The 26376-nt window shown below is 44.4% G+C and overlaps 1 protein-coding gene across 1 annotated transcript in view; it reads left to right on the top strand.

Annotated features, from left to right (window-relative positions):
* Nucleotides 1–26376, top strand: part of SIDT2 (SID1 transmembrane family member 2) — a 1446738-nt gene that overhangs the window by 1324296 nt on the left and 96066 nt on the right. The window contains exon 32 of the mRNA XM_044080965.1: nucleotides 21520–21630. Coding sequence (XP_043936900.1) covers nucleotides 21520–21630 — 111 coding nt within the window. The remainder of the gene's footprint in view (nucleotides 1–21519; nucleotides 21631–26376) is intronic.

Below are 26376 nucleotides of genomic sequence, written 5' to 3'. Positions count from 1 at the left end.
AGGACTTTGGAATTCAGGCCGACTGCAGGTAGCCTGCCAGCAGGATAACCCAAGTGTAATGACTGCAACAGTGAATACACTCGAACATCTACATTTATGTTAGGTACACGACTGTACTTTCCTGCTCTTTCTTTGCCAATGTAAATGCTTCCATTGCCATGCTCATAAAGTCCCAGATTACTCTGTCAAATGCTTTCTCTGCATCATGACCCACTAACAACAGTGGCATTTTCTTGCATTCTGCTTCTGTCTGGATCATCAATGTTTTATTAATGTCAAACATTTGCCCCCCCTCCACAAAAGCACACTGGTCCATATCTATTAATGTTGGCATTACTTTTGCCATTCTTTTAGTCATTATAATAGACATAAATACTTTATAATCATGGTTCAGTATTGAATGGGCCTGTATGAAGCTGGTTCCTTACCCTGTTTAGGTATTACAGCTACCACTGCCTTTTTCCAGGATGTTTGTACTTCTCCTTCTATTAAAATACTGTTAAACAAAACTTTCCAGATCTTTGTCAGGTGTTTTTCCTCCTAGCTTCCAAACTTCCACAGGAATACCATATTCCTGGGGGCATTCCTGTAGATTGGTTATACACTACCATTTTTATCTCATCACCTCATATCCTGTTAGTAATTGAGCTTCATCTACCTCTAACCTTGACATATTAAATTCTTCCATAAACATTTCCATTTGTATCTTTTCTTATTTCCATATTTTTCTGCTTTATACAGACTTTGATAAAATTTCTGAAATATGTATTATACCTCTACAGGATCTCGTTTCATTCCTTGTTTTAGGCTCCTTAAGCTTGGCGACAGCCCCTTCTACTTTCTGTTGCCTGAGTCATTGTGCTAAAAGTTTTTGTGATGTAGAGTTATCAAAAAACAGTTCTTTAACAGCAAGCTTTCTAAACTCATGTAGTGTCTTATTTTCTGTTTAGCATTCTGTAGCTGCTGCTCTTCCTTTTTTCTGCGGGATTCCCCCTATTCTACAATACTTTTAACATTTGTCAGTTCCTCTAAATAATTTGTGTTCCTTTTTAACCATATCTCCCTTTCTGTTATTTTCACCCTATTTTTAAACTCCACTATGTTTATCCTACTCCCTAGCTATATTTTCAGAAGAAATGTCTATCTTCTCTAGTAGCTTCTGAATAATTTCCACTACCCATTCCTCTCTTTTCAACAGATAGGTGGGCAAGCACCAGTGTCTCATTTTTATTTCATTACCCTGTGATTTTATTTTAGTTATTATTGGTGCGTGATCTGAAAGTTATTGGGTGTGTATCGAGACCTTCAGTTAAATGCATATGTTCCTTTCTAAGTGTAAATTCTGTCTAGCCTAGCCCAGTTTTTGTATCTTGGGGAATATGTAAATTCACTTCAAACTCCTATTAATGAATTCACATCTTTCATGCCAAATATTTTCAAAAATTTCTTCAAAAAATCTACCCTGTTTTGTTATACTTTCCCTTCTGAGCCCCCAGGCATATCTTCACTGCTGGAAATTTAGTTCGAGTCCTCACCTGTGAGTAGTATTCCTTGCTGAAAGCTGATTTTCTCCCAGAATTTTCCTAAGCTACATTATAGCATTTTTGATGGATATAAATACATGCCAGTGTAATTACCTCCTCCCTTGCCAGTAGCCCCTTAATACTACACATCTGCCATTGTCATTTGTTTTATCCACTTCTATCACTTTTGGAGCTCCTCTTGCAATTAATATAAGCACTCCTTCTTTCCTTTGTCCCATGTATTCTGCTGAACAACCACCCTGAAACCCTTTTTTTATCAAATTCACGTTTAAGCCTTTTCAAGTGTGTCTCCTGTATCATAGCTATTTGCACTTTACATCTTTTAATATAGTTCACTACTCTTTTTTTATCTGTGAAACCATTGACATTTAAAGACATTACAGAAGGCATAGTTGCATTAAAAAGTTATTATTCCCACCTTTTATGTGTAACGGCTTTTTTGTTAAATGTCTAGCTCCAGCGTTTGTTTTACATGCATACACTGTTTGGCAGGTTGAATATTTATACAGTTATTTGTTGTCATAGCCATTTGGGCCTATGTCACATCATACAAAACTTTTTGTTTTATTGAAAGCCCTCAAATAAAAATACTAACACCCCTCAGTACCCCCCTATAACCTATTAACTTAATACTAGCACAAAACTATGTACGTCTTCATATACTGAAGGATGTTCTTCATGTTTCACTGTTGCAGTCATTACACTTGGGTTATCCTGCTGGCAGGCTACCCTCAGTCGGCCTGAGTTCCAAAGTCTAGGTCCGGCGTCAGTTGCTGTCGCCTCTTCCCTGACGTCAATGCGCCAGGGGTATAAAAGATGCAGCCGACTCCATTTTCTTCAGTCTTTCTTGCCATGCGGTGCCCGAAGCAGAAGCAGTTTGCAAGTGCCGGCCGGCCGACTCCTGAGATTTTCTTGTTCGAATTTCAGATCCAATGTCTTCAATAAAAGCTAAGTACCCCGTTGGGGAAATTTTTTTTCTTGCTCCAGACCAATGTCAGAAAAAGTTAATAATTGTATTTCTTGTGGGAAGCAAATACCTCATAAGGACTTTCATCCTTACTGTATTCCTTGCCTAGGCCCTGATCACGACGTTGCTAGTTGTCGGTTTTGTGCTAGATTTAACCAACGCACTATTAAGCATCGGTACAATTTTACATTTCACTATTTTGGCAGAAGATTTAATTACACGATGCCGTTGGATAGCCATCTGACTATTGGAATTCACAAGAAACGCAAAGAAAAAGAAAAGGACAGGCATCCGAGGTACAAAACCAATGACGAGGCTTCCTCTAAGCCAGTTGCTGGTTCTCAGTGAGGCACTTTCGCAGCCCCTGACACCCGCTACTTTGGACCCACAGGCCGCTACAGACTCCCACGTGGAGTTGACTAGGCTGCTGGAAGGTCAAGGTATAGGACCTTCGGAGAGTATTCCCTCAGATGGGTCCAGAGCCACTGAGCAGGCATCGGCTTCTGAGGGTGTTTTCAGACCCACTCAATTATACATTAAAATGACTCCAGCTACAAAGGCAAAGACTAAAGCACCTTTAAAGACAAAGAAACAAGTATAACAGCCTCATGGTCAGGCCTCCATGCCCAAAAAACAGATGCTCAAAATGGCCGAAGACTTAATTACTTTGATCAGGGGTTCCCATCCCCCTCCTGATAAAAGGCCTAGGCAAGAGACAGAATATGAATCTTCAGATCAGGTTTCCATTTCATCTGATTCCCCTTCTGATCAGGAATACCCTCTTCCTCCCTATGAGGATTCTGATGTTGAAGAATCTATCCCTTCAGCCTCTCCTCCTGAAGATTACTCTTTTGGGGAAACCTTGCATACCATGAGGGAACATTTCCACTGGGAGACCCAAGATTATTCAGAATCTAAGAAAAGGCTCAGAGACTTCCTTTTACTCCCACAACACAGGCCCCTAGCTATTCCTCCTGTGTTAGACATTGTAGATGATGTATTTTCAGAGTCCAGTCTGACCCCTGACTCCTTACCTCCAGCTCCTGTTAAGCCGGACAGGTACTACAGGGTTCCTCTCATACATTCCTTTTCAAAAACCCTGCTGCTGACCCAGAAACTATCTCTCAGGGTCCCAAAGGGATCAAGGCATCCACTGCAAAAAACCCTACCCCCTCTGACAGGGATTCTAGGGCATTGGACAGATGGGGGGGAAGAAGATCAACACCTCTGCTACCTTGGCTGTAAGAGCTTTAAATTGTCAGTTTTATATGCTCAAATATCAGCAATATATTATGTCACTGCTTACACAGAAAATGTTGATAAATTTTGAATGTGCAGAAAACAAAGAAATGCAGGATTTATTGCATGCAGCTGAACAAGTTGGAAAGCATACTTTGCAATGTGGTTTTGATTCTTTGGAGGCCTCCTGCAGGGCTGCTGTTACGGGTTCTGTCATCAGAAGGCATGCTTGGTTAAAGGAACAAAATCTGCCTGACCATGTCAAAGCAAAATTATTAGATGCTCCATTACAGCACGATACCTTGTTTGGTGTTAAAGCAGAAGAAGTGTTAAAGAAAATGGAGGACAAAGCTAAATCTATGCAAACGGTTAAGGATTTTTTACAGGTACAACCTCCAAGATTTAGCAGACACTGGCCTACAAAGAATTTGTCCTTTCCAGTGTCAGACAGACCACAAAGGGGCAGTTCCAGATACCTTAGAGGCAGATCCCAGCCCAGAGGTTCGTACAGGTCTAAACAATGGGGTGCTTCTACCTTCAAAAGTGGAGAAGACAAATCACAGCCAGACAGGAAACAGTCCCAATGACTTCCCCCTGCCTGCAACAAGCACTTATCTTCTGGCAGCACCTTTAGGGGGAAAACTAGCACTTGTTTCTCAAAATTGGCACGTAATAACCCAGGACAAATGGGTCCTAGACACAGTGTCACAAGGCTACAAGTTTCACTTCCATACCCTGCCAAGGACAAACGGCTGGCCAGACCTGCCAAAACATCAATGGGCAGAGCCACAAAAACAAGTCTTATCCCTCATGGACATGAGGGTCATTCAACAAGTACCAGAGCAAGAGCAAGGACAAATATTTTATTCAAGAAGACCTGGAGACCAATACTGGACCTATTTATTCTAAACACATATCTGGATATACCAAAATTCAAAATGTTAACTCTACTGCCCATGCTGTGCAAGAAGGCTTGGCTTGTGACTTTAGACCTAAAAGAGGCATACCTGCATGTCCCAATCAGACAAACATGCAGAAGATACCTCATATTCAAAGCTGGCTCAATTCACTACCAATTCTCTGCACTGCCCTTTGGCTTATCTACTGCACCCAGGGTCTTCACAAAGTGCCTGGCACCAGTAATTGCATTCTGCAGACAAAGAGGAATACAAATATATCCTTACTTGGACGACTGCCTCATTCAGGCAGAGAACAAGGACATTCTACTACAGCATCTGGCATTTGTAAAGAGATTTCTAACAGGCCTAGGGTACACAGTCAACAAAAAGAAATCAAAACTAGTACCCTCTCAGGAGATAATATTCCTGGGTGAAAGCTTAAATACAACTGCCCAGATGGCTTATCTCACGCCAGACAAACAAAGGCAACTGACTACATATTTCAAACTATTGGCAACAAAGGCCCAGTTATCTGCAAGAAAAATTCTGCAGGCTTTGGGCTTCATGGCATCCTGCATTCTACTAATTCCATATGCAAGACTGCATATGAGGAAACTTCAGTGGTACCTAAATAGTGTTTGGGCGCAACATTGCCACAGCCTGGAAACTATAATTACCCTCATTCCCTGCCTGCAGCAGGAGTTTCGATGGTGGCGAAGGCTTGTCACCAGAACAAAGGACAGCCATTCACTTTACCCCCAGCCAGGCAGACATTAACAATGGATGCATCAGACTACGCCTGGGGGGCCCACATGGCAGGAAGATGTATTCAAGGCACATGGTCCATCAACCAAACATCTGCATATCAATCAAAAAGAGATGCTAGCTGTTCAGAATGCCCTGACAGCCTTCAAGGACCTACTTCATCCGGGACAACTACTGATAAAGACAGACACCACGGTCATGTGGTATATAAACAAGCAGGGAGGCACACATTCTTACCCCCTTTGCAGACTGGCCATGACTTTGTGGGACACAGCATTGACTTACCAAGTACATCTGCAGGCACAATTCCTGCCAGGAAAGATAAATACTCTGGCAGACAAACTAAGCAGAAACCTCATGGATCCCCATGAGTGGAAATTGGATCCACAAGTCTTCAGCATGATAACAAGGAATTGGGGATGCCCGGATATAGATCTATTTGCTTCTCCTCACAACTACCAACTAGAAAGATTCTGCACAAGGACTTATCGCAGACAAGCATGGAAAGTGGACGCCCTATCTTTCAACTGGAAAACCTTAGCAGTATATGCCTTTCCTCTGCTGCCTCTCCTCCCCAAGGTACTCCTAAAGGTCAGACAAGAGAAGCCAAAGATGATACTGATTGCCTCAGACTGACGCCAATACTGGTATCCAATCCTAAGGAACTTGTCTGAATGCCTGGCTTGGACCTAACCTCAAATACCTCATCTACTGTCCCAACAAAACAATCAGATCTTACACAGCCAACTCAAGACCTTAAGTCTGGCAGCTTGGCGGATAATGTAGTCATACGAAACGCACCTCTCACTAAAGCTGTGATGGATGTCATTTTGGAGGCCAGAAGGCCTAGTACCAGAAAATCTTACGCCGGAAAATGGTATTTTGCAATACTTAACTGAGATGCTAGACAAAGGCCTATCCTCTTCATCAATTAAAATTCATGCCTCTGCCATTTCGGCTCATTACAATACAGAGCCACCAATCTTTTCTCCTCCTTTGTTAAAGCAGTACCTCAGAGGAGCCAAAAACTTAAGGCCTCCAAGGAGATCACAAATACCTGCATGGGACCTCAATTATGTTTTGGAAAAACTCACCCTGCCTCCTTTTGAGTCAGCCGCTACAGCTGATATAAAATTTTTATCTTGGAAGACAGCTCTGCTCCTATCAATAACCTCTGCAAGGCGAGTCTCAGAGCTACAGGCACTCAAGGCTGTGGAACCTTTTATCATTTTTTATCCAGACAGGGTTTCTCTGAGGACAAACCCGACATTTATGCCTAAGGTAGTGTCCAGTGTGGCCCCTAACCAAACCATTCATCTGCCTACTTTTTATCCAAACCCACAGAATAAGGGGGAGAGAATTCTGCATTATTTGGACATACACAGACAGCTACGCTTCTACTTGAACAGAACCAAAGCTTTCAGAAAGACTGAGCAACTACTAGTGGCATATGCTGCAGGATCACAAGGAAAGGCTATCTCTAAGCAGACTGTTTCAAAGTGGATAGGCCACTGCATTCATTTCTGCTATTTTCAACATGGCAAGCCAGTGCCTAAGGGTATTAGGCCACATTCAGCCAGAGCAACAGCCACTTCAGCAGCCTTCCTCAGGGGAGTACCAACCAAAGACATTTTAGAGGCTGCTACCTGGAGTTCAGTGCACACCTTTACAAAGCACTATCATTTACCACTCTACTCTAAATCCAGGGCAGGCTTTGCCACTGCAATTTTGCAGGGCCTCATAGCCGCTCCTAATGCTATTTAGCTCCATCCTCCCAACCATAGCTTTGGGATTCAACTCAAGTGTAATGACTGCAACAGTGAAACACGAAGAACATAGTACAGTTGTGTACACTTACCATAAATGTAGATGTTCGAGTGTATTCACTGTTGCAGTCCAGATAACCCATCCACCATCCCCCTTATCTTTGCTGGAACTTATCTGCACTTCTCTAATCTATAGAACCTCTGTGGTGTATTTGCTTGTGGATGAAGGTATAACATATATTTTGGTGCATGCATGTTTTATTACTATATTTTTAGCCTACCTTTTTTGGGGCACCTGACATCTGGGACAAGAAAAACTGAAGAAAATGGTGTCGGCTGCATCTTTTATACCCCTGGCAAACTGACGTCAGGGAAGAGGTGACAGCAACCGATGCTGGACCTAGACTTTGGAACTCAGGCTGACTGAGAGTAGCCTGCCAGCAGGATAACCCAAGTGTAATGACTGCAACAGTGAATACACTTGAACATCTACATTTATGGTAAGTGTACACAACTGTACTTTTACCCTCCTAATAGGAGCAAATGTCCCAAACGTACAGGTACACTCAGAGGTTTGAGTTAACCTAAGGGAAAGGTTATTCATGCTAAGACGCATGGTGCAGCCTGTGCTTCTACTAAGTGCTGTCTGGTTTTGTCTTGTATTGTCTTTATAGTTCTCCCAGCAGAGAAAACACCTGAATACTTTCAGAGAACATTATCTCCTAGTGAATTTCTCTCTTTTTTTCTACCCAGTTTGTCTTTATCAGATGGTAGCCACTTTCTCTTTATCAGATTGTCTCCATGAAGACATATGGACCAGGTAAAGAATTGCTACTAAGCATGCAGTTGTTTGCTGGAAAAAAGCCATGTAATATTTAAATATTCTTTTTCATTTACTTGCTTTCTCTTAAAACCTGTTTCTAGCTCAGACTAAATGCCTTAATCCAGCCATTCCCCCCATGCAAGAAAAAGCACATAATTTTTTTCTTTTTACGTTGCAGTACCTACATTTCTTACAACTGAACAAGGAGAAGGGGGAAAGAAAAAAAACAGGAGCACCTGTTTACAATAATATCCCCGTTGCATTTAAAATAAAAATAGTAATATTAAGATTTTTTTTTACTTACAGTTAACTTTCTCCCTCCTCTTCCCCTCCCCAAGTATTTTTCTGAACATTAATGACATGAATTAGGGCATATGCTTTAGAGTCCCCCACAAGTTCAAAAAGTCCAGTATTTCCAGATTTTCTTGTTCAGTCTTATTTCACAAATATAATTATTGCTTTGTAATCCCACATTTGTCAATTTACAAGTTACTGGGTTTATTTCTGTTTATCTCCATTTTCCACATACTGTGTCTGCTTCATTTCCAATATACTCTCAATTCTTCTAGTTCAGCTCGCATGGTCTCTTACTTTTCTCCAGAATTTCCATTGAAATATTGAAAAAGGTTTCACCGGCACGGCCTGTCTGCAATTTTTATTGACAGAAGAACAAGAAGCAGATTCATCTTCTGTTTTACAGCTCAGTTTTTGTTGGACATATATTTTTATTTCCTCCTTAGAATGTACTTCAAAAATTATTTTGTCCCTCCAGGGAAGAATATTTTTAAGATAGCTGGGCACAGCAGTTTGAATCTCACACCTGTTTCTTGAAATTCCCTGAATAGTGGAATCAATTTATTCCTCTTCTGCCTGATGTACAGTGAGTTATCATTCTCCACAAATGCTATGATGTCCTTCAAGAATGCAACTGCAGTCATAACATATGGGTTGTCCTGCCTCAGGCAGCCCTCGGTCGGTTGTCCTGCCTCAGGCAGCCCTCGGTCGGCCGAATTCCAAAGTCTGGGTCCAGCGTCGGCTGGTGTCGCCTCCTCTCCGACGTCACCACGGCTGGAGTATAAAGGCATCGGCCGACGCCATCTTCTTCAGTCTTTCTTGCCGCGTGGTGCCCGAAGCAGTTCGCAAGTGCCGGTCGGTCAGCTCCTGTGTTTTCAGTACCGAAGTCATCTAAAAGCTAAGTACCCCGTTGGGGAACATTTATTCTTGCCTCAGCCGATGTCAGAACAAATTGAGAAAGTTAATAATTGTTTGTCTTGTGGTAAACAAATACCTCATAAGGACTTCCATTCTCTCTGCCTTCCTTGCCTGGGCCCAGACCACGACGTCTCGGCCTGTGCTGCCTGTGCCTGCTTTAATAAGCGCACTCTCAGGCGCCGGGCAGAATTCGCCGAGGACTTTTTCGGTGAATCTTTCGCGTATATCATGCCGTCGGATCAACCGACTACCCAATCTGCTAAAAAATGCAAGGACCGGGACCGACATCCTCGGCCCGCGTCCACTACCGATGCTACTCCCAAACCCTCTGCTAGTGCTCCGGTTCCTTCGGAAGTGGTAAATCTACTGCTCCAGGCCGACGACACAGCGTTAACACGACCTTCGGTCTCGGAGATCTCTCTGGTGCCGGTTGTTGATCCGGAAACCGAAGTTCTGGACATACCCGACACCATTTCTGTGGACAAGGTTACGCCTGCACGTGGGGCTGCTAGGCCTCCTGTATCCATGTCCATCAAGGCCTTTGCACGTGCTAAGGCCGCCAGTCAGGCCAAGGCCCATCCTAGACCTACTGCTCAGGCCCCTTCTTCTGATAAGCAAATCATGTCTCTGGCTGCTGATCTTATTTCCCTTATCAGGGGGTCTCAGCCTCATCCGGAGAGGGGTTCCCAGCCACCTGCAGAGAAAAGGCCCAGAACTGAGCAGGCAGACAACCTCTCTTCGGATGAAGCCTCTGGGGATTCTGAACATTCTGATACCCAAGTAGAATCCTTCCAGGCCTACGAGGACTCTGATGCTGAGGAATCAATTCCCTCTGCCTCCCCTCCAGAGGATTTCTCATTTGGTGAAGTCCTGCATTCCATGAGGGAACATTTTCAATGGCAGGGTCAGGAATTCTCTGACTCCAGGAAAAGGCTTCGTACCTTCCTCAAGCTTCCCCAGCACAGGCCTTTAGCTATTCCACCTGTTATGGATGTTTTGGATGATGTTTTCTCTGACTCCAGTGCTAACTCTGACTCTCTTCCTCCGGCTCCTGTCAAGCCGGACAGGTATTATAGGGTCCCTGACACCCACAAGCACCTTTTTAAGGCCCACTCTGTGGATCTAGAAACTATTTCACAGGGCCCCAAGGGAGTGGCTACCTCCTCTGCCAAGAACCCACTGCCAGCAGACAGGGAAGCAAGGTCCCTGGAGAGATGGGGTAAAAAAGTATATACTTCTACTACCCTGGCCATGAGGTCACTAAATTGCCTTTTTCACATGTTTCAGTACCAGGATTTTCTCCTGGATGATTTACAGAAAAAGTTAGCCTCTCCTGAGCCTATTGATAAAAAGGCATTGCAGGATCGTATACATAACACTCAGCAGGTTAATAACCATTTTCTTCAGTGTGGTTATGATGCACTGGAAGCTTCATGTAGGGCAGCTATGACTGGGGCTGTGATACGTAGACATGCTTGGTTAAAGGATCAGTCTTTGCCTGACCATGTTAAAGTAAAGTTACTTGATACACCTTTGGAAAAACAGAAACTTTTTGGTGCTAATGCACAAGATGTATTGAAATCCATAGAGGAAAAAGCAAAGTCAGTACAGACAGTCAAGGATTTCCTTCAGGTTCAGCCACCCAGATTCAGCAGAAACTGGCCCTCAAAGAATTGGTCCTTCCCCGGCTCAGACAAGTTTCAAAGGGGAAAAAGCAGACATGCCCAAGGTAGAGGGCAATACCGAGGATCTTACAGGGGACGCCAATGGCAACCTCCAAATCAAAGAAGTGGTACAGACAGTTCAGCTGCACCACAAGGACAATCGCAATGACTTGATTTTCATACCGCCTACAAGGGTTCAAAGAGAAGCACCCTTGGGTGGAAAATTATCCTTATTCTCATAAAACTGGCATATTTTAACCAAGGACAACTGGATTCTGGATATGATAGACAAAGGTTACAGATTCCACTTCCACACATTACCAATAAGACAAGGCATGCCAAACCTGCCACACATCATCAAAGGGCAGAGGCACTCTCTCAAGTTTCCAAGCTGTTAAGTATAAAAGCAATAGAAAGGGTTCCTCCTCAGGAGCAAGGCCAGGGATTTTATTCTAGGCTGTTCCTTGTTCCAAGAAAAGAAAACAAATGGAGACCCATACTGGACTTGTCATCTCTAAACACTTTTCTCATAGTGCCAAAGTTCAAAATGCTGACGTTGCAGCAACTCCTTCCCATGCTGGGCAAGGGGTCTTGGCTGGTCACTCTGGACCTCAAGGAGGCATACCTGCATGTCCCTATCAGACAAAGCTGCAGAAGATACCTCAGATTTCTTGCAGGGACAGAGCATTATCAATTCTCAGCATTGCCGTTTGGCTTATCTACTGCGCCCAGAGTGTTCACGAAATGCCCGGCATCAGTAGTGGCACACTGCAGACTACAGGGGATTCAAATATACCCCTACTTGGACGACTGCCTCATACAAGCAGACAGCAAACAAACCTTAAAAGAAAATTTGGAGTATGTCATGCATCTGCTGCAGGCCTTGGGATACACAGTCAACATTCAGAAGTCAAAACTACTACCATCCCAACAGATTATATTCTTAGGAGCCAAACTGGGCACAGAAAACCAAATGGCCTACCTCACAGAGGAAAAACAGCAGGATTTACCAGAGTACTTCAAAGGCCTAGCAAAACTCTCCCAGCTGACTGCAAGGAAAATCCTGCAGGCCCTGGGGTTCATGGCATCTTGCATCCTTCTGATACCTTTGGCAAGACTTCATATGAGAAAGCTGCAATGGTATTTAAAAAACTTATGGTCTCAACACAGCCAAAGCCTAGAGGACATAATCCCACTTATTCCATGTCTGCAAAAAGAATTTTTATGGTGGGCTCAAGCCAGTCAGCAAAACATAGGCATGTCTTTCAACAGACCTCAAGCAGGCCAAATGATTACAACAGACGCCTCAGACCATGGATGGGGGGCGCACATGGAGGACAGATGCATTCAAGGGCAATGGACCCCAAAGGAAAGACATCTGCACATAAACCAAAAGGAAATGTTGGCAGTGATACATGCAATCGAGACTTTCGAAAAATCACTACAACAAGGGCATTTACTGATAAGGACAGACAACACCACTGTCATGTGGTACATAAACAAGCAGGGAGGCACCCATTCTTATCCCCTCTGCAGACTAACAATGCTTCTCTGGGAAAAATCCCTGAGCCTGAAGATACATTTACAATCCCAGTTTGTACCAGGCAAGAACAATGTACTGGCGGACAACCTGAGCAGAAATTTCATGGATCCACACGAATGGATGCTGCATCCTCACATTTTCTCTCAACTGACAAAGACATGGGGAAGACCGGATGTAGATCTTTTCGCCTCCCACTTAAATCATCACCTGAAAAAGTTCTGCACAAGGACTCACCATCCTCTAGCCTGGAAGACGGATGCTCTCTCCTTCAGCTGGAACTCTCTAAAAATTTATGCATTCCCTCCTCTGCCTCTGCTGACCAAGGTGATACTGAAAATCAAAGCAGAACAACCAACAGGTATTTTGATAGCTCCGGACTGGCCAAGGCAGCACTGGTACCCATTGCTATTGACCATAACTTGGACCAAACCATGGCCTCTGACCCTATGGCCCCTGCTCTTAACACAACTCAATTACAGGACTGTACATCAAGACCTGAAATCATTACATCTGACAGCCTGGAGGCTAACATGATTTCTCCTCTTAACTCTCTATCAAACTCGGTTCAAGAAATCCTGCTGGAATCACGCAGGCCTTCCACAAGAAAAGCATATTCAGCCAAATGGAAGAGATTCAGCATCTGGAATGCCAACAGGGGTCAGGACACAGCATTACCGAGTATACCTCAGATTTTAGAATACTTGGCAGAACTACTTCATACTGGACTTTCATACTCTTCAATAAAGATTCATGCCTCAGCAATCTCAGCAAAATACAACTGTGACCCTCCAGTGTTTTCTCATCCATTGCTAAGACAGTTTCTAAGAGGAATAAAGAATATCAAACCTCCCAGAAAACAGCCAGTACCTGCATGGGACCTCAATTATGTGTTGGAAAAATTAACTCTTCCTCCATTTGAGCCAGCAGCAAGTTCAGAAATGCAATTTCTTTCATGGAAGATGGCCTTCTTATTGGCGGTCACATCTGCAAGAAGAGTTTCGGAGATACAGGCACTCATGGCAGTGCCCCCCTTCCTCATTTTTCATCAAGACAGAGTTTCTCTAAGAACCAATCCTACATTCATGCCCAAAGTTATTTCCAGGGTGTCTCTAAATCAAGCTATTCACCTGCCTGCATTCTTCCCCAATCCTCAAAATAGGGGGGAAAAGCTACTGCATACTTTGGACATACACAGACAATTACGTTACTACTTGGACAGAACTAAGGCCACCAGAAAGTCTGACCAACTGTTTGTAGCCTATGCTGCTGGAGTGCAAGGAAAAGCAATCTCCAAACAAACAATTTCAAAATGGATTGGACATTGCATCAGATTCTGCTATTCTTTCCATGGAAAAGGTGTGCCAGCCAATATTAGGCCACATTCCACCAGAGCTATGGCCACTTCCACAGCTTTCCTAAGAGGAGTGGCAACAAAGGACATTTTAGAGGCTGCTACATGGAGCTCCGTGCATACATTTACCAAGCACTACAACCTGCCCTTATATTCCAGATCCCGAGCAGGCTTTGCTTCGCAGTCCTGCAGGGATTTTAGCTACACCATCCTTATCTTAGTTCCATCCACCCCAGCTTGGCTATGGTATTCAACCCATATGTTATGACTGCAGTTGCATTCTTGAAGGACATAGTACAGTTTTGTACCTACCATAAATGTAGATGTCCGATAGATATGCAACTGCAGTCGGATTTTCCCACCCTCCTACCCCTCTGTATCCTTCTTTTTGGGTCCCTACCCCTTTTCCCATTAGCTGGGGGTATTTCCTATGGTGTATCTGTTTATTACTGTTGTGCATGTTTGGGATTATTTTTATCCATTTACCAAATTTAGCCTTCCAAGGAGGGCACCTGGCATCTGGGGCAAGAAACACTGAAGAAGATGGCGTCGGCCGATGCCTTTATACTCCAGCCGTGGTGACGTCAGAGAGGAGGCGACACCAGCCGACGCCGGACCCAGACTTTGGAATTTGGCCGACCGAGGGCTGCCTGAGGCAGGACAACCCATATGTTATGACTGCAGTTGCATATCTATCGGACATCTACATTTATGGTAGGTACAAAACTGTACTTTGTCTCCCACTTTTAGTACTTCGTCCTTCTGCCACAGTTTTGTCAGAATCAACTCCTTCTGTTGGTAGGATTATATCTTTACTACTAAAGGTCTAGGTTGTTTTCCCATTGCCAGGAATGGTGCATACACATGATGTGCCCTTTTAACTAACAACTCCTGCTATGGAATATCAGTCCAGTCTTATTTGTGCTTTCATAAAATTAATACAGTCTGTTCCGTCCAGCTTCTCTGGTACAGCAGAAAATCCCAGGTTTTCCCTACATACTCTGTCCTATAATTCTATTATTTTTTGTAAACATCTTGAGCATTCTCATATTCAGTCGGTCTTTTCTTCATTTCAGCCTCTGTTTTTTGTAGATGTTCTTCATCCCACATTGCTGCAGTCCTAACACTTGGGGTAGTCCGCTGTCCCAGTCGGCCCGAATACCAAAGTATAAGGCTGACGTCGGTCAAGGCGCATTAGTCTGACGTCAGGACGTCAGGGTACAAATGCGCATGACCGACGTCATATCCTCAGTCTTTTTTGCCGCATGGTCCGATGCAGAAGCAGTATTGCGAGTGCAGGTTGGCGTTCTGAAATTTTCTGAAGTCGGAGTTTCAGACCGAATCAAAGTTGGCTAAGTACCCGTTAGAATATTTTGGTTTTTCTTGCCTCAGTATTTAACCGGATGTCAGAAAAAGTGAATAACTGTATTTCTTGTGGGAAACAGATACCTCATAGGGATTACCATACCTTGTGTATACCTTGCTTAGGGCCTGAGCACGACGTTGTTGGATGTCGCTCTTGTGCTAGATTTAACAAACGCACTATAAAGAGAAGATTAGACTGTGCCAGGTTAGTTTTTGGGAAGCGTTGTAATTATAAAATGCCGTCGGATGCTCCGGCGCTTCCTAAAAGCGCAAGGACAAAGCAGCAAAGCCTAGGTTGGAAGAACCGTCTGTCCCGGACGTCGGTTCTTTAGAAGGTTCGGTGGAGCCAGAGGTTCTGCCAGAAGTTTCTTTGGAGTCTCAGGGAGAGACTTTACTGTTACAAGATGTGTCCTCTCAGGAGGTAGGCCAGGCTGAAGGGGCTTCTCAGGTAGCTGTTCTCCCCTCCCTTCCTACGGTGGTTAGGCCCTCCCCTTCTGTTTCCAAGGCTTCTTCGAGAGGCAGGCCAGGTTTAACTTCAGTGGGTGTCTCTCCTAGTTCTTCAGGGTCTCTGCCTAAGAAACATATGCTTAAAATGGCAGAAGATTTGATTACTATGATTAGAGGTTCTATGCCCCCACCTGATAAGAGGCCTAGGGTGGAACCTGAGCTTGAGAGTTTTGAGCAGTGTTCGGAGGCTTCTGAGTCTTCGGCTGAAGACTTACAGGAGTATCCTCCTTATTCTGATTCTGATGTAGATGATTCTACTCCTTCGGCTTCTCCTCCTGAGGATTTTTCTTTTTCAGAAACTCTTCATTCCATGAGGGAGCATTTTAAATGGGAAGGTCAAGATTTCTCTGATTCCAGGAAGAGGCTTAGGGAATTTTATTTTTACCCCAGCATAGGCCTTTAGCTATACCTCCTGTTCTGGATGTGGTGGAAGATGTTTTGCAGAGGCTTCCTGAACCCTGATTCTTTGCCTCCTGCCCCAGTTAAACCAGATAGGTATTATAGGGTGCCTGAAGCTCATAAGTATCTTTTTAAGAGTCCTAGGGCAGACCCGGAAACTGTTTCTCAGGGGCCTAAAGGTGTTAAGGCTTCTGTTGTTAAAAATCCTGTTCCTCCTGATAAAGAGGCAAGGGCTTTGGATAGATGGGGAAAGAAGGTTTATACTTCTTCCACTTTAGCCATGAGGGCTTTGAATTGTCAGTTCCACATGTTAAAATACCAAAATTATCTCCTTTCTCAATTGAAGTCTAAGGTGGATGCTCTGGCGGAAGGTATTGAGTGTAAAGAGTTGCAGGATTTAGTGCATGTTTCTGAACAGGTGGGTAGCATTCCTTGCAATGTGGTTTTGATGCTGCACAGGCCTCTTCGAGGGTGGCTGCCACTGGTTCTGTTCTTCGCAGGCACGCCTGGCTGAGGGATCAGAATTTAGCTGAGCATGTTAAGACAAGGATTTTGGATGCTCCGTTACAGTCTGATGTGTTGTTTGGTTCGCCTGTGGAAGCAGTTTTAAAGAAAATGGAGGACAAGGCTAAGTCTATGCAGACTGTTAAAGATTTTTTGCAGGTTCAGCCTCCGAAGTTTAGTAGAAATTGGCCTACTAAGGGGTGGACATATCCTTCTTATGATTCCCAGTCTAGGGGTAGGTCTAGACGTGGTAGGGGCAGAGCTCAAGGTTCTTTTAGGCCTAGAACAGGGAGTTCACCTGCTCAGTCTTCTGGTGAGGGCAGGGGTCAGTCCTTTCGTAAGCAGACCCAATGACCTGCCTTTTCAGCTGCCAGAGCCTTCTCGCCTGGCAGCACCTTTGGGGAAGGCTGGCTTTTCAAAGAAAATTGGAGTTTAATTACCCAAGACAGATGGGTATTGGATATCATTCACCACGGTTACAGGTTTTATTTCCATACCTTGCCTCCTTTCAAAGGCATGCCAGACATTCCTCCTCTACAAAGAAAAGAGGCCCACAAGCAAATTTCTCTGTTACTCCAAATAGGGGCCATTCAGCCGGTTCCTGTGCCAGAAAGGGGCCTAGGATTTTATTCTCGCCTGTTCCTAGTACCAAAAAAGGGGAACACGTGGAGACCAATTTTGGATTTATCTATCCTCAACACTTATCTGGACATTCCCAAGTTCAAAATGTTGACGTTACAACAGCTTTTACCTCTGCTGGGCAAAGATCACTGGATGGTAACTTTAGATCTCAAGGAGGCTTACCTTCATGTGCCAATCAGGCTAAGTTGCAGGAAGTATCTGCGTTTTCGAGCTGGGAATTCCCATTATCAGTTCTCTGCATTGCCCTTTGGCTTATCTACTGCGCCCAGAGTATTCACAAAAGTTCTGGCTCCAGTGATAGCTTACTTCAGGCTAAAAGGAATGCAAATCTATCCTTACTTGGACGACTGCCTGATTCTGGCTCAAGAAAAGGAAGACCTTTTTCAGCATTTGGAATATGTGATAGCAGTGCTAAGATGCCTGGGGTATTCTGTGAATGAAATAAAGTCCAGTCTAGTACCCTCTCAAGACATGTGCTTTCTGGGTGTGAGACTGAATACAGCAACCCAGATGGCCTTTTTAACCCCGGACAAACAAAAGAATCTTTCCCTTTACTTCCATCAACTATCTCTTCAGTCCGGGCTGACTGCAAGGACAGTCCTTCAAGCCTTAGGGTTCATGGCATCTTGTATTCTGGTGCTTCCCAATGCCAAACTGCATATGAGGAAGCTGCAATGGTATCTCAAAAATGTATGGACACAGCACTGCCAGGATTTGGACACTGTCATTCAAATAATACCTTGCATTCAAAAGGAATTTTTGTGGTGGGCTCAGGAATGTCACCTAAACAAGGGACTCTCTGTGACCCAGCCAGAGGCGAGTCAGATTCTAACGACAGATGCCTCAGACATAGCTTGGGGAGCTCATCTGAATGGAAAGTGGATACAAGACAAGTGGCCTGCCAGACTACAGCATCTACATATCAACATGAAGGAGATGTTAGCAGTCCAGTTTGCATTAATTAAGGAGTTACTTCTTCCAGGGCAGGTGTTGATTCTAACAGACAACACAACTGTCATGTGGTACATCAACAAACAAGGGGGAACACATTCTTATCCTCTATGCAGGCAAGCAATGATTTTGTGGGAGACTGCGCTCAGCTTGCAACTAAATCTTCAGGCAAGGTTTCTGCCGGGAGCACAGAACTCCTTAGCAGATGTGTTAAGCAGGCAAATCATGGATCCCCACGAGTGGAAACTGGATCTTCATGTATTTCGGAAATTGACAGTGTCATGGGGAACTCCAGACATAGATCTGTTCGCTTCTCCACTAAACCACCAGCTGCCAAAGTTTTGCACCTAAAAGGTTTCATCACACAGCTTGGAAAGTGGATGCTCTTTCTTTCAGTTGGAAAAATCTTCATGTGTATGCCTTTCCACCTCTGCCTCTCCTCCCAAAGGTACTCCTAAAGGTCAGACAAGACAAGCCAAGGATGATTTTAATAGCTCCAGATTGGCCTCGGCAACACTGGTACCCATTACTGAGGAGTCTGGTAAGGAAGCCTCCATGGCCTTTACCTTTGATTCCACACCTATTGTCTCAGAGGGAAGGTCATCTACTCAATGTCAAGCTTCAATCTCTTCATCTAACAGCCTGGCATATTCTGTTTTGAACCACAGCAGGTCTCAGCTTCCTCAACAAGTTTTGAATGTGATTATGGAAGCCAGAAGACCTATTTCAAGGAAAGTGTACGCAGAAAAATGGAAGAGATTTTTATTTTGGAGTGCAGCAAAGGATTTGGAGGTTTCTGAGCCTAATTTGAGTGTGGCTCTTCAATATCTTACTGAGTTATTGGACAAAGGTTTGTCTTTCTCTTCCATTAAGATTCATGCTGCAGCAATTTCAGCTCACTATGATTGTGACCCACCATTGTTTTCTCATCCTTTGTTCAAGCAATTTCTTAGAGGGGCAAAGAATATAAGACCCCCACGTAGAGCTCCTACTCCTGCTTGGGATCTCAATTTTGTGTTGGAGAAACTTACTCTACAACCTTTTGAGCCTCATGCTACTGCTGAATTGAAATACTTGTCATGGAAGACTGCTTTTTGTTGGCCATTACTTCTGCAAGAAGGGTTTCTGAATTGCAGGCCCTTATGGCGGTTGAGCCTTTTGATTTTCCATAAGGATAGGGTATCATTACGTACTAATCCTTCCTTTATGCCTAAGGTGGTTTCTAGTGTGGCTTTAAACCAAACTATTCATTTGCCTACTTTTATGCAGATCCCCAAAATAGGGGAAAAGATTTTGCACACTTTAGATGTACACAGGCAGTTGCGCTATTATTTAAGCAGGACTAAGGATTTTAGGCAGTCTCAGCAGTTGTTTGTTTCTTTTGCTTTGAGTTCTCAGGGCAAGCCTGTGTCAAAACAAACTATTTCTAAGTGGATTGGGTTTTGCATTGCATTTTGTTATTCCCATCATGGCAAGGAGATTCCAGCTGGGATTAGGCCTCATTCCACTAGGGCTACTGCCACTTCAACAGCATTTCTAAGGGGTGGCAACTAAGGATATTTTGGAGGCAGCTACTTGGAGTTCAGTGCATACTTTCTCTAAGCATTACCACCTTCCTCTCTACTCTAAATCTAGGGCTGGTTTTGCCACGGCTATTTTGCAGGGCATGTTGACAGCTCCTGCTGCTTTATGATTTGCCAGCCTCCCTTACCTCTGCTTTGGGATTCTACCCAAGTGTTAGGACTGCAGCAATGTGGGATGAAGAACATAGTACAGTTTTGTACCTACCATAAATGTAGATGTTCGAAGATCCACATTGCTGCAGTCCAATTTACCCTCCCTCCTTCCCCTCTGTGCTTAGGGGTGGTTGTGTGGGTGGGGCTGTACTTTTGTAAATTTGTATATATTGTACATATATTTGGTACAGGAGTGTTTGGTGTTTTTTGGTTTTGGCCTTATCTTGTTAGGGTCTTCTGACATCTGGGGCAAGAAAAGACTGAGGATATGACGTCGGTCATGCGCATTTGTACCCTGACGTCCTGACGTCAGACTAATGCGCCTTGACCGACGTCAGCCTTATACTTTGGTATTCGGGCCGACTGGGACAGCGGACTACCCCAAGTGTTAGGACTGCAGCAATGTGGATCTTCGAACATCTACATTTATGGTAGGTACAAAACTGTACTTTTTATCAACTCATCTGAATATCTGTTTAAAACTTCTATTTTTTTCCTGCCTTTTGTTGTTTGAGTTGATGTAATTCATCAGCGTTTTGTTTATTTTAGCCAGGCCTTTGTGCAGTTGTCTTGTACTTTCCTTTAGGTTACTTCTGGAAGTCAAGTCTGGAGGTTACACTGTTTTTTGCTGAACAGCTGCAGAACTTTTCCCAGTCAGATGTTTTTCCTCACTTTTTGTAGCTGATTTTCTTTCAGGTCCTCTGCATTTCTTTTTTCCTGACATCCAGGCAGTGTACTTACTAGCTAGTTACTGAAATTTACCCAGAAACACAAAAGTTTACAGGCCTTCTCTACTGAGTTTCTTTTCACACTAGGAGAGGTAGAATGTGCAGCCATCTTCATCAGTTCCATCCTTGAGACTGCTACTTGGTCTTCTGATCATGTCTTCACTAAACATTACAAGTAGGGCTAGAGCTGGCTTTGCCAGGACTATCTGCATGGGTTCTGGAGAAGTCTTAAGTGCTGTCCTCCTCCCTGGTTTCCTCTTAAGCTTTTGTACTTTCCCTTCAGTTATGATTATTGCAACGGTGATATGGAAAGACGTAGAAGAGATGACTAAAATCTTCCCATAACAGTAGATGCCCTTCTCATCACTGTTACAGTATTTCTTTCCCCCTTCTGCCCACTCTGCTCTAGTCTTTTCTTTCTTGCTCTCCTGGCTGAGGAGTCTTCCCTTTTTCTTTGTCTGGATGCACATTTTTTCTAGTTCCTAAGGACATTCTGTTCCTCCTGGGACTTTTTTCAGTTTTGAGTGTGTGCATCTGTATGTCACCTTTATGCTCTATGCCTTGCTTGGAGGGAGTACATGTGACTTATGGTGCCTGTAAGTAGTAAAGGTTTTGGTATACTTGCCAGACTTTGGGCTATCCTTGGCAGGAGATCACTTCAGTTATGCATACTGCACCAGAGAAGAGGACATCTAGTGGTATGGTAAGATGTTACACAACTGTACCTTTTATGTTGTCAAATTGCCTTCCTGTTTTAGCAAACCATATTCCTACTAATTCTTTTTTTTTACTTTACTGCTGCTGTTTGCCATTGTATGTTGTAGCCTTGTGTAATTTTCAGTTAGTTACTGTCTAATGCATCTGCTCACAAATATGTATTTTAAATAATTATTATGCTTTCCTTCCTGTTTTAGTTACGAAGTGGAGAACGGGTAAAGTTTATCCCGTTAATGTGCATTCTTTTCACTGCAGTGGTATGGGGCTTTGCACTTTTCTTCTTCTTCCAAGGACTTAGTACATGGCAGGTAAGCATCTCCCCCTCCCCCCATAGCTGGGCTTAGTCTGTGTTAGTGAAACATTCCTCAAATTAAGTTTAGGGTTTCGTATGGATGCATTTTGAGTATATGAAATACTTAGTCATGCATGACAGTGATATGTAAGCTGAATTTCATTTTGAATAGCTGGAATTCTTTTTGTACATTTGTGCATTCATATCACTCCTCTTGTCAATCTACAAATTACAAATCAGTGTTTTTTGTGATTGCTATAGCAACTGCTTCCGATGGGTAAAGTTATTACTAGAGTGTAACAATGCAGACTTAGCTGAACCTAATCCGTAGTGCATTAATAGTACAAAAGATAATTTAATAATATTGTGTTATAACAGCATCTTGTTCTCATCGTGTTCACTGTGCTGCTGGAGATTGGGAGAAGATTTTGACTGCTGTAGTACATTGGCTGTGGCAGTGTTGGATTGGTAGAGCAGATCACTGTGAAACTTGGCAGCAATCACCAATGTCCTTCTTTTCACATGCTGTTGTATTCATGACATCAGGGAGTTTGCTCTGGTGAACGCTCGAACATCCAGCTGTTGTACAAAAGTTAAATGCTACCACTAGGTTGCATGCGACGTCCTGTGCCTCTTCTCTGACATCAGTTGTAAATGGACGTCTGGTATAAAGCAGATATCAACAAGCATCCACCTCAGAACTTTTCTGCCGCATGTGTGACTACCAGCTCTGGTTGTTGCTTTATCAGAAAAAGTGTTTTTCTACATCCGACTTCAGATAAGTACTCCATAGGGGTTTTCTAATCTTTATTTTCTACTACTTTGGGTTTCAAGTCCGGTAGGAAGGGCAAGTGTAGGTGTGGAAGGCAAATTCCACATAAGGATTCGCATGAGCTCTGCCTGTTTTGTCTAGGCCAAGAACACGACCATACCACATGTAGTATTTTTCAGGCCTTTGTCCCCAAAACCCTTAGAAGCTGTGTAGCAGCTTTGAATTTGTACCTTGAGATCCAAAGACTTAAATGTCTAGCCACACTTATTGATCTGATGTCGGAACCCTCGGAAGAGCCCCCAGTCAAGAAGGCCAGAAAGAGCAGGCGTGAACCGACTGCTGCGCTCTCCACTCCAGCCATACCTCTAAAGGCCAGTGAAGGCCTGGAGTCCGAGCTGGAGTCCTCGGAGCTTCCTTCAGTGGAAGGGCTGGAGGAAACTATTCCTTTGCCTGAGGTCACGACCTGGAGGGAAACTCGGCCTTCAGAGTTGGTCGCTGAGGGGGGAACCTAGGCTCGTTATTTCCGAGGGACTGCGTGGGGTTTCTCAAATTGTAGTACACGAAGATATAGACTTGGACGTCGTGGAGTGCAGGCCTACATCAGGCCCTCCTACCCTCCACCATATTTCACAACCTTCTCCACCAGAAACTCATGGAAAGCGAAGACAGAAAACTAAGCATATTTCCCAGCCTCTTTCTTCTCCGACCATCGAACAGTCCCCAGATTGGCAGGCCTTTACCCAAGGCCTGCTCAATGCTTTCCTGGCGTACATCAGGGCCCGACCCCTACGGGCCTCTACCCCCAAGGGTGCAGTCCCTGATGACCCCTCAGCAGAAGTGGCTTCATCAGAAGATGATGATGAATCCCTGACCTACTCCTCACAAATGTCTTCTCCCCAGAGGAGTCCAGTGACACAGATTCCCTAGGCGAGGATCTCACCTTTGGTGAGACCATCACTAAGATGCAAAATTTCTTTAAGTGGGATAGCAGCCAAGTCACTGAGCCTCAAAAAAGATATTATGAATTACTTCAATTGCAGTCCCCCCCCCCCCCATACACCCTGCATTTCTGTATGTATTCATGGCTACTTCTAAAAAGCCTGATTTACAGCCCTCAAGCGTCCAGACAGATTCTGTAAGGTGCCTGAGACACCAACCTTTCTCTACAAGATCCCTTCTGCAGATCCTGCAGTTATGTCTGTGACCATGGACAAAACTTCCAAATTGCTCCCCTCCATTTCTCTTCTGCCCTCTGATAAAGAGAGCAGGATGATGGAACGCCTGAGAGAGAAGATTTACACTTCTGCCACCCTGGCAGTAAGAGCCATCAACTATCAGACACATATAGCTAAATATTCCCTAGCTCTCATGGCAGATATGACTAAACAATTGGGAGAAGTACCTGATTCCCCTGCTAAGGCCAAGATCTCTTCCCTCCTGAGTTCTTGCACCCAGGTCACAAAACATTCTATTAACTGCAGCTACGATGGTGTAGAAGCTTCTGCCGGAGCTGCTGCCTCAGGTTCTGTCATCAGGAGGTACTTGTGGTGGAGATTGCAACCTCTCCCTGATGACATCAAATCCAAACTCCTGGATGCGCCTCTTGATAACAGTTAACTGTTTGGCGCAGCAGCTGGTGATCTCTTCAAAGCCCTCCAAACCAAAGGGAGTGAACTGCAGGAAATGAGACACATCTTTGTCTCTCCAGTACCTCGTTTTCAGAGGAATTACCCAGCAAAAACTTAATTTGTGAGAGCTTCAGGTAAGAGACCTCAAACAAAACCCAGAAAGGGAACACAGGAAACAGGCCCCACTCAGGCCTGCCTCCGCCACTCCTCCCTCCAAACAGCCCTTTCAGGGAAAACCTAGTAGTCTGTGACTTACAAGGCTCCTCATCCAGACACCTCTCTATCTGTGCTCCTGTCCCATCCTGCTTGGAAGCAGGTTACCCAGGACTCCTGGGTTCTCTCTGTCATAAAACGGGGATACTTCATGACCTGGGAGGCCAGACCCATTCCCAAAGGCATCCCTCACCCATCCCGAGACCAAGTACTTCACTTCCCGCCAATCCTGCAAGAACTTCTTGGTCAAGGAACCATTCAGGAATTACTCATCTTGTCAAGAGGAAGAGGATTTTATTCAAGACTCTTCTTGGTCCACAGAAAGGAAGGCCCCTGGAAGGCCTATCCTGTACCTATCCTACCTCAACACTTTCCTCAGAGTCCCCTCCTTCAAGATTCTTTCTCCTCCTACTCTTCTACTCCTGATCCTTCCTCAGGCTTTTCCTAGTGTCCTTGGATGTAAAGGACGCCTACTTACACATCCACATTCACCCACTTTTCAGGAGGTACTTCCAGTTGTCAGTGGATTCTGTGCAATTTCAGTTATGTGCTTTACCCTTTGGTCTTTTTACAGCACCAAGGGTATTTACAAAATGTTTGTCCCCAGTCGTGGCATTTGCCAGAACAAAGGGAGTACAGCTTTTTCCTTATTTAGACGGCATCCTAATCCAGGCTCCTTCAAGTTCCACAGCCCTACAACACCTGCGCTTCACCGCCTGCCTCCTATCAGGTCTAGGATTTACCATAAACCTCAAAAAATCCTTCCTGATACCCTCCCAAGATCAGGTGTTCGTAGGGTGGCAAATTCTGACAAGGAAAATGATGGCTTGCCTACCACCAGACAAGATTGTGATGCTGACATCTTATTTTGAGGGAGTTCTCCCTCTCAAAGCCATCTCAGCCAGAGAATTCCACAAAATCCTAGGGTTTATGACCTCAGCTATCCCCATGGTCCCCATGGGAAGGCTCCACATGAGGAATTTCCAGTGGTATCTAAGTTAAATCCGGAAACAACACTTGCACCCTCTGGAATTCATGATTCCCATGCTGCTGTGCTTAACCAATGAACTCAAATAGTGTATCTTCCGGAGAGAGAAAAATCCTGCCTGCCCCTACAGGCCATACCTCCCAACCAAGATCTCTTTATGGATGCCTCTGACACAGGCTGGGGTGCAACCCTAGGAAACTGGAGAGCAAGGAACACATGGACCCACACTCAGCAGGAGGAGCACATCAGTATCAAGGAAATGACAGCCCTGATATTGGCCTTGTAAATTTTCAAGGATCACTTTCGACCAGGCACTCTGAGGTGGTACACAGACAATACCACTGTGCTGTGTACATCAACAAGCGGGGGGGGGTTGTCTCCTGTGCAGACTAGCACTGCAGGCTTGGGAAATCGTTCTGCAGAAAATGTGACGGCAGATTCATTGAGCAGTACCGTGAACCTGTCTCATGAATGGATGGTGAATAAGGACATGAATCTGGATCAGGTCCATCGATTGGGTATCCCAGATGTGGATCTCTTCGCCTCTCCCATGAACAGACAGCTCCCAACGTTCTGTTCCAGGGTACCTCACCCAGAGGCTTGGAAGGTGGATGCTCTATCAATTTCATAGAAGGGAATGTACGCCTATACATTGCCCCCCTTCCCTCTCATGCAAAGGGTCCTGCTGAAAATTCAGAAGGAACAGCCTCAAATCTTGCTGGTGACTCCCTATTGGCCAAGGCAGCACTGGTTCCCTCTTCTATTTCACCTAGCCAAAGGCAGTCACCACAAGTTACCCCAGCAAATGGACCTACTTACACAGGACAAGTGAACACTCCTACACCCCCAACTGTTCACACTGAACCTCCCACTGTGGGTGATAGGGCACTGATTCCCTTCAGACACCTATACTCAGAGGACGTGATTCAGGTTCTGCAGGAGACCAGAAAAAAGACTACTAGAAAATCCTACCTGTCAAAATGGAAGAGATTTTCATTGTGGTGGCTAAAAAAGTAACCTGTAACCACTGGGAGCAGAGCTTCCAGTGGTCTTCTCTTATCTATGTGACCTTATGAAGTCTGGATTATCTTATTCCTCCATTAAAATACATTTGTCTGCTATCTCTGCATGTCTGCCCTTCGTACCTCCTCTAGCTTCCAA

The sequence above is a fragment of the Protopterus annectens genome, chromosome 8.part0, assembly GCF_019279795.1.
Source record: "Protopterus annectens isolate FY-2018-M chromosome 8.part0, PAN1.0, whole genome shotgun sequence".
Lineage (NCBI taxonomy): Eukaryota > Metazoa > Chordata > Ceratodontiformes > Protopteridae > Protopterus > Protopterus annectens.
The sequence above is the reverse complement of the archived record's forward strand: the minus strand, read 5'-3'. Positions and strand labels throughout refer to the sequence as shown.